Source organism: Pieris rapae, chromosome 9 (assembly GCF_905147795.1).
Source record: "Pieris rapae chromosome 9, ilPieRapa1.1, whole genome shotgun sequence".
Taxonomy (NCBI): Eukaryota; Metazoa; Arthropoda; class Insecta; order Lepidoptera; family Pieridae; genus Pieris; species Pieris rapae.
In genome coordinates this window covers 9,929,102-9,940,793 of record NC_059517.1, presented here as the reverse complement: position 1 = coordinate 9,940,793, position 11,692 = coordinate 9,929,102, and the positions used below count along the sequence as shown (strand labels likewise).

The following is an 11,692-nucleotide window of genomic DNA, read 5'->3' as shown; positions in this document are numbered from 1 at the left end:
TGATCCATAATCAAAGTCAAAAGTTAAATACCTAGTAGAAGATAAAGATGGCAGAGGCCGCGTTTTCTGAAGATGGAAAATATTTTTCATTAATTACCAATGATGGTAGATTGAGAATATGGGATACAGAAACAAATGTGCTAAAGCAGGAATATACTCCAGATTTCCATTTAAAAGCTTCACCGACTTGTTTAAAGTGGGTAGAAGTTAATAACAGTTTGGTAAGTCAACAACACGTGGTTTTCATGTCGAAATTGAGTTAAATTTATTCAGTTTAAAAAATAACTACTTACTACTCAGTTAGATTTAGTTATAGTAGTTAATTTTTCAGAATGATCTTTATTTGTGATGTAAACAATAACAACATAACCTTTGCAGAGTCCAAGAAAAGGCGCTAGAAAATCTATCTCTGGACAAACTTCACAATGCGTCGCATTGGGTACAATTTACGGAAAGATTATTTTATATTCAGTGAGTCAAGCAAAAGTTGAAACTGTGTTAGAAAATGAGAAACAAACAAAAAAAGTACAATCCTTGGATTGGCATAAAAAATATGGCCTTTTCAGTTGCTCTGTTGATTGTCATGTTATTGAGTGGGACCTTGGAATGTCTTCAGTGAAGCACACTTACAATGTATCTATGAGGACTAAGTTAAAACAAGTCAATAAAGCTTCAGGTATTAAGATTGTGCCACACAACCAGGTGAGGATTTTAGAAAGGCTTCTTTTATTTATAGGAAAGATAACTTGCTCTTGCTATCCTACTTCATCTTTTGTGTCTAAAATGAGCGAGTCTCACAGCTTTAAAGTTACAGAATATCTAATTAAGGTTGGATAGATCATAATAAAATAAATTCATCTATCTTATCTTGCAGGATTCATCAATTAAATATATTATTGTATCATCAGTTAAGACAAATATTTGGAGATTAGAAAATTCAAATGCTACTATTGTTCAATCCCTAAGTCATACTGTGTCAGATAAAGCTATATTGACTGTTTCTACACTGGGAAATTCTAGCTGGCTAATAGAAGGGTCTCAGTAAGTATTTAAAATTTTTTACTAAGATAAATTTAGATGTTATTTTTATGAGATACATTTCTGGTTCATAACAAATCCGATATGAAATAGCAAAATAGATTAATAATCCTTTCTTGTGTCATATCTGCCTACCTTAACATCTATATTTCCCTTAAGATACATAACATATGTCCCTTAAGACTTTATTATTTTTTTTGTTTTATAGAGAAGAGAGACTACTATCCTTCTGGGATGTAACTATTAAAGAGGAACCACTACAGAATGGTGATTCAACACCCTCAAACAAAAAACGGAAAAAAGAAATCATAGTTACTCCAACTCCAACATATAATTTTGTTCTAGAAGATGCTCCTAAGTTTGTAGATGTTAATATCAAGTCTGAAGGTGAAGGGACAAAACTATCACTTGTTGCTGCAACCAGGAGTGGTGTTGTTCATTATTATGGGCATATGCTAAATGGGTTTGTATTTTTAATATGAAAAATATGTTTTATATTAGTAAAGTAATTCTGATTAAGTGATTTCCTGTAGTAAAATTAATTAGAGAAAGACAGATTTTGAACATGAACATAAAAAAAATACAATTAGCATTGTTTTTTACCTAATGAAAAAAATATTAAATTATGTTATTGTTGTGTTAGATGGACAAGAAACATGAAACCCAAAATAAATCCCTTTCAAACAGGGTAGCTTCTAAGGCATGCAAATTTGTGTGTGAATTACATTAGCTCACATTTTGTTATGTGACCAATGTAATACAAATTTGTGTTGTTATGGGTCACACATTTTACAAAGCTATTAGTTTTAAACTCCTGGGTGTAGTTAAAATACCTAGTATCTAATCATTTTCACAAAATTTTAGCTCAACAACAAAACCTATTAAACCATCAGTGACGATTCAAGTTAGTACTCCAGATGCAAGTCCGCTACCTTTAACATGTTGTCAGCTACCCAATAATGGAGATGTATTGCTGGGTTATAAAAATGGTCCTGTGCTTCGTTTTGAAAAAGTGGTATGTGTACAAATTATACAGTTGAAACTCTATGAAACATCATTCAATCTAACAACAAACCTCCTGAAGCATTGAAACTTTTTATGAAATTATGATTGCTTGCATGTTAGTGGGAGTCATGGATATCTATACATTTTCATATTTTTAGTTGCTCACAAACTTTCAGGTGCAGCAAAAGATGTGAGACGAAAATAACAGCCTATTAAGTAATTATTAACACTAGTCTGAACTAAACTCTTTCCTTTTCCAAAACAGATTTTTCTCTTCATTTAACAACAACTTTTATAACTACAAAATAACCCTTTTTTGTGTTTTGTATGGTATATTAAAAAATAATTGCAGACACCAGACTTAAGTACAAAGACACAAATCCTAATACGTGGTGACAGTGAGAAAAACGTTCAAAAATCAAATGATACAACAAAAGATGTATCAAATACAAATAACGATATTACATATGTGGAACCATTGGGTGGAGTTAGCAGAAAAAGGCCGACAGCTGGCAGCACTGTAAGTCACGGTCAAATTACAATAAATAAATTAAAAAAAACTATTTATTTTGTCCACACAATATGTTCATATTTATGTGTGCCCATTGTCCATTGTTGTAGCTGTGATTGGAATGAACTGCCTCAAGGTTGAGGCAACACTGTTCTTACTCTATTTAAAAAATAGATCTAAACTTATTATGAATTTCTTGTATCATATTAAATTACAGTAATTTAACTTTTATATGTAGAAATACGTAAATCTATCACATTTGAATACATATTAAAGCAAATACATATACATTTGACTTATGGCTTATTATATATTGATTTTTATTCTCTTATTCTAGACTGAGGTGACAATGGAGGCAAGATTACAGAACCTAGCTTTAGATTTAAACAGCCGAAGTAAAGCACCAGTTAATCAGAACCTTACTAAATTACTAATGCAGGGACTGCATTCTGATGATAAAGGGTAAATATACATCTATTTAATATTTACCAGTGTCTAAATAAATATTGAAAGAAAAAAATTTGGTAATATATAATACAATAATAATAATTTTAATATGTTTATATATAAAAGCTACAGAATTGAAGTAAAGTTCAAATATGAATTTATGTTGGTTATTTGTGGTGGATCTAACTTTGGTATAACTAATTATCTTATTACGGAAATGCTAGTTAATGCTGTGTAGGCAGCAACCCGGAATGTTATCTTTAGCATTATGTTATGTACTGTGTTTGTTAAATTTATAATTGTTGTAGGTTAATATTAACAGTGTTACAAAAAGATGACCCAGCAGTGGCTCTCAACACAATTGCATCACTGCCAGCTGAGTATGTACCAATGTTGTTAGACAGCATACTGGAGATGGCCACTAGGAAAACAAGCCAGTAAGTATTTAGCTTTTTTTATCTGAACTTTCTAGTATATAATGTACACTATTTCGTTTGTTTTAGCCCTATTATAAGATTATCTAACAGTATATAATAGCAAAACATTAACATTGTTTTTAAAAAAAACTATACTATATTTTATACGGATATTGCTTACTAGGGGCAATTCAAGTATTCCTCTTGTTAGCAAAAGTAAGCAATGATCTCTAAAACATTAGTACACAAACATATTAATTTTTGTAGCAATCCTTGAAAATGCGTTTCGTTTTTTAAGCATAGACAATTTCTGGGTGTGTAAAAAAGTAAATAATTACTGTTAACGTAATCAAACCAAAGAAATAAGAAAATCAAAGAACCACCCCACTCCTCCTATAGTGGTTACATAATACTTGAATTAGGGGGTTAATGATATTTGTGTCATATGCTCTTAAAAGGATATCTTTTATACAATATTATTATTTACAGATGTGCGGCTGCCTGTACTTGGTTGAACGCGTTAATAAAGTCCCATTCGGCATTACTCCTAGCATCAATCAATGCTAGGACAGCCAATCAGATCACACAGCTATTAGCTATATTTACACACAGGTAGATTTTTTTTAAAAATAATTGATATGTTTTTTGAAATTGCAAATAAGCCTCATAATAATAACCCATGACCATTGGCTTATTATTATCCTTATAAATTATTATTATATTATCCTTTCAAAATTGTATAATTATTTTTTTATTTGTTTGTTATTTTTATAGGAGGTCACATTTATGCCAGTTATTAAATTTAAAAGGAAGAATAGACCTTACAGTAGTGCAGCGTAATAAAACTAAAGATGTCTCAAACCAAGTACCCATCTTAGATTATCAAGGTATAGCTTTTTAATCAAGTACTATATTAATACATCATTATTAATGCAATATATTAAAGATATACAATATGATTTTAGGCCTTTATATATATATTTAAACCTTTAAAATTTAACCTACATAAACCTTTGATAAAACATAAGTCTGAAGTAGATTATAATTCAATATTATGTTTAGATACTTCATCAGATGAAGAGATGGAAATTGAAAAAGCAGACTCCAGTGCGGACGAACAGTGGGAGGATGAGGTTGATGAAGGCGATGACGATGATGATGATGACGAAAGTAGTGATCAATCAGAAGATTAGAAATAAATGTTATTATTTAACACTTTCTTTTATTTTGTATATTTTGTACTTGTATAAATAGAAAGATATTTTAGACAACAGTCCCAAGTCTAGAAATAGATATATGTTCTATGTACATTTCATTAATAATTGCACAGTTGCATTTTGATCTACGGTTCTGATAGACTTCTAGGGTCTGTCAGATGTCAGAATTATCTATGACATAAAAGTACTCTTCAGTAATAATCTGATTTCAGTGTGATCTTATAATCAGTGATAAAATCGTTACGTGTTCAACACTGGATAAAAATGCAGTCCGAGCATTTTAGTACAATAACATTAAATGATTTTCAATGGTTAAATGAACCAAGTAACTGGAATTTATGTGACAATGTGCTTAAAGTATCAACTGACAACAAAACAGATTTCTGGCAAGAAACATGGTATAAATTTCATTTTAATACCGGACATTTGTATGGCATTGATATTAAAGATGATTTCACATTTCAGGTGAGTGGTAGGACATGTTACGTAGCGGTAAATATTGAGAACGTTTCTGTCGCGTACTTACTTTTTATCTCTTAGTCTTACCCTAACGGGGTGTTTATGATAATATAATATGTAAATATAAAAAGTTTATCCGAATTTAGATGCTTTAGTTTTATTTATTAAAGATTTGCTGCCTGATTCATTCTAAAATAATTGCATTTTGCTTTAGTAAAAATAAAATGTAAAGTATATATACTTCTAGAAACACATAATTTATATATTAAAGCCTTTATAATTTTTACGTAAAATATACTTTACAAAACTTTTCATGAGTTTTTGAAGCAATTGACAATAATTATTGTTTTAATTATTTCATCTGGGCCGTTAAACACGATGGATGTATATAATACATTTTTATCAATATTCCGTAGAACCCCAATATTGTATCTAAAGGATTCTAGTCCACCGTTCGAAGAAATTTTAATAATGATGCGGTAATCGGTTTATAAGACCAAAAATCATCCTAAAGGTTATCAGGTACCATTTCTGGTTCTTATTTTAATAGACTGTAATAAATAGAAATTACATATTGCAATTGAAATCATTACAAAAATTATGCAAAATTTCATCAATGTTCCGTAAACGACTGGGAAATGGGAAATGAATGATTAAAATTTTTAAAAAAGGCATGCGCATTGCGCGGATGATACTTCTTCAAAAATCAAAATAGCTTCCGTAATCCGTGATCCGTCAAAGTCAATCCTCACTGCTTAGTTGCTCACGCAATCGCTTTGACACTGTCAACATTTTATTGACAGTCGAAAAAGGTGGACAACCTTAGATAGAATGAAAAATAATATCTTATTGATAATAAACTGTACAAAACATGGTTTTAAATATCGTTATATAGTGAAATAACTTGTAAAATATTATTAATTTATCAAAAAATCCAATATAGAAAATATTGGTTCTTGCACGTCAACACGGTTACAAGTAGAATGTAGATTGGTCTACTCTATGTTGATACAGCACGCTTGTAACTAATAATACATATTGATATAATTTTATTTAAACGCAACTATTTATTTTAATGTACACAGTAGTAAATAAGGTATATTAATTAACAGGCATGCATAGAAGCAGATTTTTCAAAATTATATGACCAAGCTGGTCTTATGATATATCTGGATGAGAAACATTGGCTTAAAACTGGAATGGAATATAATGATGGCCAGCCAATGATTGGCAGTGTGTTAACAAATGAAGTATCTGATTGGGCGACTGGTAACGACTTTTGGGCATTTTCATGAATGTTTTATATTTACAAAAAAATCGTTTTTACACAATATTACTTTTTACAGGTCCTTTTATCGGAGATCCGAAAAAATTTTGGATTCGTCTCAGTAAAATTGAGGATACAGTGTGCATTAAATACTCAACTAATAAAAAATCGTGGATACTTCTTAGATTATGTCCATTTCCCTTAAATGACACCTATTTTGTAGGTTTAATGTGTTGCACACCGCAAAGAGAGGGTTTAAATGTGAAGTTCAGTGATGTCGCTTTCACTACACCAATAAGAGATATTTTACATAGTAATAATTGTTAATAAATATTAGAGCTACTTTATTATTTTACTGAAATTGTTTCAATCTACCCAGACAGGTGTTATCTGTACCTTACAACCATACACAATTCGTTTATGTTAGAAAACATGACTCAAGCGCCTACGTAATATCTACATTTAATAAATTAAGGTGCTTTTATTTTGTTAGTTATTATGTGTTGAAAAGAAAAACGATTACCACGTTTTATTAATTAACAGTGAGAATATTGAAGAACTTTTAATGTTTTGTCATTAAAGTTTTATCCGAGGCACTGTAGGTTTTTATGAAAGATACAGATATAAAAGTGTTCTGTACTCGTACATAAGGATTACTTAATAATTTCTTACATATGTCTTTTTATTTCGAACTTATGATTTGAATTACGTTTGGTTACAACATTATACAAACTGGTAATAAATTAAGTATAGCTAGCAACTAGGGAGATTTACCCGTCGGGGGAAAGTTAATTTTTGAGGTGACAACATCAAGCTTCTCCAAAATGGATTCATTTCCGGCAGCGGCAACAGGGCGCAGAGCGCTTGCTGCCCCATTACTTTATAAAACTCAGTTTTTATTTGATTTCAATAGATAAATAGAAGAATAAAATCTTCTGTGTTAAAATATCAAAATGGGGAAACCTGGTAAGTTAAAACTTTTTATTTACTTCGTATTTTGAGAAGACGCGTGTTTTACCGCGTGGTTTATTTTCAATTATCGCTACCTCGAGAACTTATATTATCTTAATTTTCGCCACACGTTTTCTTTTCTATTATAGCTTGCACATCTTATTCAAATTATTCCTAAGATTTTCTTACTTCCACCCTTTCTAACCTAGAGGTTATTTTAACAATTAATGTCTAACCTAACATCCGGAGGTTAAGGTTATATTTGTATTTTGTGGTATACATATAATTAGTTTTGTAGACTTATTATTATTTAAATGCTATCTAGCGTTGATATTCTTATTTTTGAATAAAGTGAACTACCACGTGTCGAGTCATCTAAACATAACCTCAAATAATCTATTCAAAATTACTCGTGTTATTAAATATTTTAATCATAATAGCAGCATCGCCGTTTATATATACTTAATTATTAGTTATTACTAAGATAAATATAATTTTCTAAATAAAATTAAAGCCATGTGTGTCGCTCCACACTGCACTGAACAGCTTATTTTTCTTTTCACTTGCCGTCTATTACTTCAAATAGTAGTTTATAGATATAGTGCATAACTAATAAAGCGGCCGTCCCGGCTTTGCACGGGTAAACCTTTTTTTATTGTAGATATTGATATGTTCCATTTAACCACATAACAATTTTTGTTTTAGTATCAAAAGTTTTCGCAGCACATGTGATGAAAAATAATTTATAGGCATTTTTGACATCTTGGGTCACGTTATTGTAGTGTTAGTAGGGATTCTCTTTCTTCTTGCAATTAAAATGGCTATAGTAAATGGTGAAAGATTTTTAAAAATAGGTCCAGTACTTTTTAAGCCAATTTGTTCCAAACATACTTGCAGACAAATCTTTCCTCTTTACAATATTATAGATAGAGATGGCCACTTGTCGGTCCTTCAAAAGTGTATGAAAATTAGTCTCGCTTTTACACTTACTGGTTATAGTACTGATTTAGAAGTTTAAACGCTTATTTATATTATAGTTATGACCTGAAAATGCAGCCTGTATGAGTTTTCAGTTACACTATTGTATGAATCTTCCTATACATTGTACTCATTTCAGCCATACAGTTATTCTGTATTTTATTTTTACTATAGACTATAGATCTTTCTGAAAACGACAATATACAATTTGTTTATCATTTTAGAGTTCAACAACTCTCGCGGCGGCGGCGGCGGAGGAGGTGGTTTCAGGGGCCGAGGAGGTGGGGGAGGTCGTGGAGGTTTTGGAGGCAGAGGTGGAGGCCGCGGCGGGGGAGGTGGAAGAGGAGGTTTCGGAGGAGGCGGGGGCAAGTTTGAAAAGAGAGGGGGTGGAGGCGGCAGAGGATTTGGAGGCCGAGGAGGTGGAGGAGGTGTGTTACTAGATGTTCAATATCATTGAATTATTACAGCTATGGAAAACATGCCTAGTACCATTTTAAATTTTGTTTAAAAGATACCAACCAATTATCCGCTTTGTAAATAACAGACATGGTTACAACAGGTTTGACAGACATGTAGAAAATTTATTAATATTTTTAGAGATTAGAAGATCTCTTATTTGACTACAGACAAATTCACATGGTTCTAAAGAATTTATGAAGGCAGTAAAATTATGCTAGATTATTAAATGATGATAAACTGGTCCCTCTAATCTTGACCTATTCATGAAGACTATGATACCACATACCCACTTCTGATTGTTCATTTTAATTATACATTAATAAATAATATTGGACAAATGTTAACATTTTATTTTGTATTAGGCCGCGGTGGACGAGGTGGGCCTGCCAGGCGGGGAGGCTTTCAAGGAGGCAAACAAGTGTTTGTTGAACCTCACAGGTTTGTAATTCAATAAATAATCAAAAAACAAATGCTTAACATATTGAATTAAGATGGTTTGTAAAATTATCAAAGTTAAATGAAATAATAACATGATGCTACTCAATATAACTTTCGTTCTTCTGAAAGCAAATGCTTGAAGCCAACTTACTTAACTGACAGAATAATTTATAGATATAAGAAACTTTGCTTTGAACAAAATCAATAAATATATAAACCTATTTTAGACACAATGGAGTGTTTGTAGCCAGAGGCAAAGAAGATGCACTAGTTACAAAGAATTTAGTACCTGGATCAGAAGTATATGGAGAAAAAAGAATATCAGTGGAGGTATGTAACAATTTCAATTAGATTTTTTTGTTTTTCTATTGTTAATTTATTAAGCAAAACAAGCATGTTTCAATCTTGTTGTTGACAAAAACATATATGGATTATATTTTTATACAAAATGATGATCGTGGTCCCTCTAATCTTGACCTATTCGTGAAGACTATATCCACATACCCACTTCTGATTGTCTTAATACTCTTATAAAACCCAATTTATTCTAAACTATCTTGCTGAGCTATTTAAAATTTCAGGAAAATGGTGAAAAAATTGAATACAGAGTATGGAATCCCTTCAGATCAAAGTTAGCTGCTGCTATAATGGGTGGAGTAGATGGAATACACATTATGCCAGGGAAACGTGTTTTATATTTGGGAGCTGCAAGCGGAACCACAGTTAGTCATGTGTCTGATATTGTTGGGCCGGTAAGTTAACCGACCTTAAAAAATATAATTTGTTATGTAATACATACTAAGTTATCACTTGCCAAATAACTTTAATTGTTAGTTTTTAACTTATGAGAAATAATTAGTAAGATATGATTTTAAATTAATGAACAAAATCATCTAGATAATTTTAGGGGATAGCCAATTAAAATTTACAGGATCAGTTAAGAGATTAAATTACATTTATGTTTACAGGAAGGCTTAGTATATGCAGTAGAGTTCTCACACAGATCGGGAAGAGATCTAATCAATGTAGCCAAAAAGAGGACAAATATTATTCCAATAATAGAAGATGCTAGACATCCACTCAAATATAGGTATGATTTCTACACTTTCACAAAAAATTAAAATATTTCATGAATATCATATGATGAAACACAACCATCTAAACTTGTTATGTTGAGATAAATTTTGAACTCTCTCTCTGAAGCAATTTTTCCTAACCTTACAATAAATTGCATTAAATTTAACTACAACAAAGAATGTTTTTCAGAATGCTAGTTGGCATGGTCGATGTCATTTTTGCTGATGTGGCACAGCCTGACCAGGCCAGAATTGTTAGTCTCAATGCTCAACATTTTTTGAAAAATGGCGGACATTTTGTTATTTCTATTAAGGTGAGTTTTAAAGTTTTTTGTCTGATTAGTTAATAACTTTTTTACAATACTTAAGCTTATTCTAAATCCTACCTTTAAAAGTTTCAAATATGATGCCAACAAAGTTTTATCATAAGTATTTTTTGAAGACCAAATTTAATATAAGTTGTTTGAAATTAGTGTTAAAGAAAAGGTATATTACAGTTTAATCATAATAATTGTAATTTCAGGCTTCCTGCATAGATTCCACGGCGCAACCGGAAGCAGTATTCGCGGCGGAAGTCAAGCGACTCACAGCTGAAAAGTTAAAACCTCAAGAACAACTTACGTTAGAACCTTACGAAAGAGACCACGCTGTCGTCACTGGAATATTTAGACCCCCACCGAAAGCAAAATAAATCTGAAATAAATACAATATTGAAATTTAAAGACAGGCGACCGTAATGGTTGATTTTGAAAAATATTAAGAAGTTTCAATTTATGACCAATATTAGTTAAGTGCCTAATATTTTTAAGTTAGGTTAAGCACCGAGAAGATGAATAAATGATGAGAATGTAATGTTTTATTTCATTTAAAAAGCCTGTTTTATGCTTATGAAGACTCCTTCGGAAAGTATTTCGAACAAACATCCAACAACTTACAATACTACGAGTACTCTTGCGATAATGATAATTCATTATTAGGTACTAAGAATCTCTAGTGTCACTATCTCTAAATTAGGTGATTGTGTGAGCTAGTTGAGAACGAGGCGTATCCTTTGACTTGCGAACTGATAGTAAATGTAAATTTTTGTTTGACGTTCTTAAGTGTACTTTAAGTATATAAAGTCAAGATCAGTATGTATGATCACATATTTCTCGGAGACTTATCGAGATATTGGTATTCTACACGCATCTCTGTGACGTTATGTATAGGTAAATAATATTGAAAGGTTAATGTAGTGGGTTCAATTTTCTGGATTATGGAACATATTATCTTAAACCCCTAAAATAATTCATATACTTCCCATAAATTTGTTTTAACAGTCCGATTTAGCTTTCATATAAGCCTATCACACCCAAGCATACCTATAATAATAGCCTTTATTTCCAAAAAACTTTAAAATTTAGGGATTATAAAACATTATTCAATTAAGT

General features: G+C 31.1%; 3 protein-coding genes across 4 annotated transcripts; all 3 read left to right on the top strand.

Moving 5' to 3' along the window:
- The first annotated feature begins 14 nt into the window (after positions 1 to 14).
- LOC110999379 (WD repeat-containing protein 43) lies at positions 15 to 4,630 on the top strand. The gene is made up of 11 exons (XM_022268400.2): positions 15 to 221; positions 379 to 702; positions 875 to 1,041; positions 1,247 to 1,501; positions 1,903 to 2,053; positions 2,396 to 2,563; positions 2,892 to 3,016; positions 3,310 to 3,438; positions 3,907 to 4,029; positions 4,192 to 4,304; positions 4,480 to 4,630. Exons 1-11 carry the CDS (start codon positions 48 to 50, stop codon positions 4,608 to 4,610), a joined length of 1,860 nt encoding a protein of 619 aa, XP_022124092.2. The 5' UTR covers positions 15 to 47; the 3' UTR covers positions 4,611 to 4,630.
- A 110-nt stretch (positions 4,631 to 4,740) lies between these two features.
- LOC110999380 (regulation of enolase protein 1-like) lies at positions 4,741 to 6,715 on the top strand. Its single transcript, XM_022268401.2, has 3 exons — positions 4,741 to 5,099; positions 6,206 to 6,362; positions 6,440 to 6,715. Exons 1-3 carry the CDS (start codon positions 4,899 to 4,901, stop codon positions 6,685 to 6,687), a joined length of 606 nt encoding a protein of 201 aa, XP_022124093.2. The 5' UTR covers positions 4,741 to 4,898; the 3' UTR covers positions 6,688 to 6,715.
- Positions 6,716 to 7,178: 463 nt separating this feature from the next.
- Positions 7,179 to 11,114, top strand: LOC110999382 (rRNA 2'-O-methyltransferase fibrillarin). Of its 2 annotated transcripts, none has more exons than XM_022268405.2 (8): positions 7,179 to 7,326; positions 8,514 to 8,579; positions 9,111 to 9,186; positions 9,414 to 9,516; positions 9,768 to 9,938; positions 10,155 to 10,276; positions 10,453 to 10,576; positions 10,786 to 11,114. In XM_022268405.2, the coding sequence occupies exons 1-8, from the start codon at positions 7,314 to 7,316 to the stop codon at positions 10,951 to 10,953; spliced, it is 843 nt and encodes a 280-aa protein (XP_022124097.1). In that variant the 5' UTR covers positions 7,179 to 7,313; the 3' UTR covers positions 10,954 to 11,114. The 2 variants fall into 2 exon arrangements, with proteins under 2 accessions (XP_022124097.1, XP_022124096.1); XM_022268404.2 differs by having other exon boundaries at positions 8,514 to 8,717.
- The last annotated feature ends 578 nt before the right edge of the window (positions 11,115 to 11,692 follow it).

What these genes read in the sequence shown, in the direction of transcription:
- LOC110999380 (XM_022268401.2), top strand. Translation starts at nt 4,899, where the DNA reads ATGCAGTCCGAGCATTTTAGTACAATAACATTAAATGATTTTCAATGG. An exon ending in AAGATGATTTCACATTTCAG is followed by an intron (nt 5,100 to 6,205) that starts GTGAGTGGTAGG and finishes ATTAATTAACAG; the next exon opens with GCATGCATAGAAGCAGATTT. An exon ending in AGTATCTGATTGGGCGACTG is followed by an intron (nt 6,363 to 6,439) that starts GTAACGACTTTT and finishes TACTTTTTACAG; the next exon opens with GTCCTTTTATCGGAGATCCG.
- LOC110999379 (XM_022268400.2), top strand. Translation starts at nt 48, where the DNA reads ATGGCAGAGGCCGCGTTTTCTGAAGATGGAAAATATTTTTCATTAATT. An exon ending in AGATTGTGCCACACAACCAG is followed by an intron (nt 703 to 874) that starts GTGAGGATTTTA and finishes CTTATCTTGCAG; the next exon opens with GATTCATCAATTAAATATAT. An exon ending in TTAGCTATATTTACACACAG is followed by an intron (nt 4,030 to 4,191) that starts GTAGATTTTTTT and finishes TTATTTTTATAG; the next exon opens with GAGGTCACATTTATGCCAGT.
- LOC110999382 (XM_022268404.2), top strand. An exon ending in GTGTTTGTTGAACCTCACAG is followed by an intron (nt 9,187 to 9,413) that starts GTTTGTAATTCA and finishes AACCTATTTTAG; the next exon opens with ACACAATGGAGTGTTTGTAG. An exon ending in AAAAAAGAATATCAGTGGAG is followed by an intron (nt 9,517 to 9,767) that starts GTATGTAACAAT and finishes TTAAAATTTCAG; the next exon opens with GAAAATGGTGAAAAAATTGA.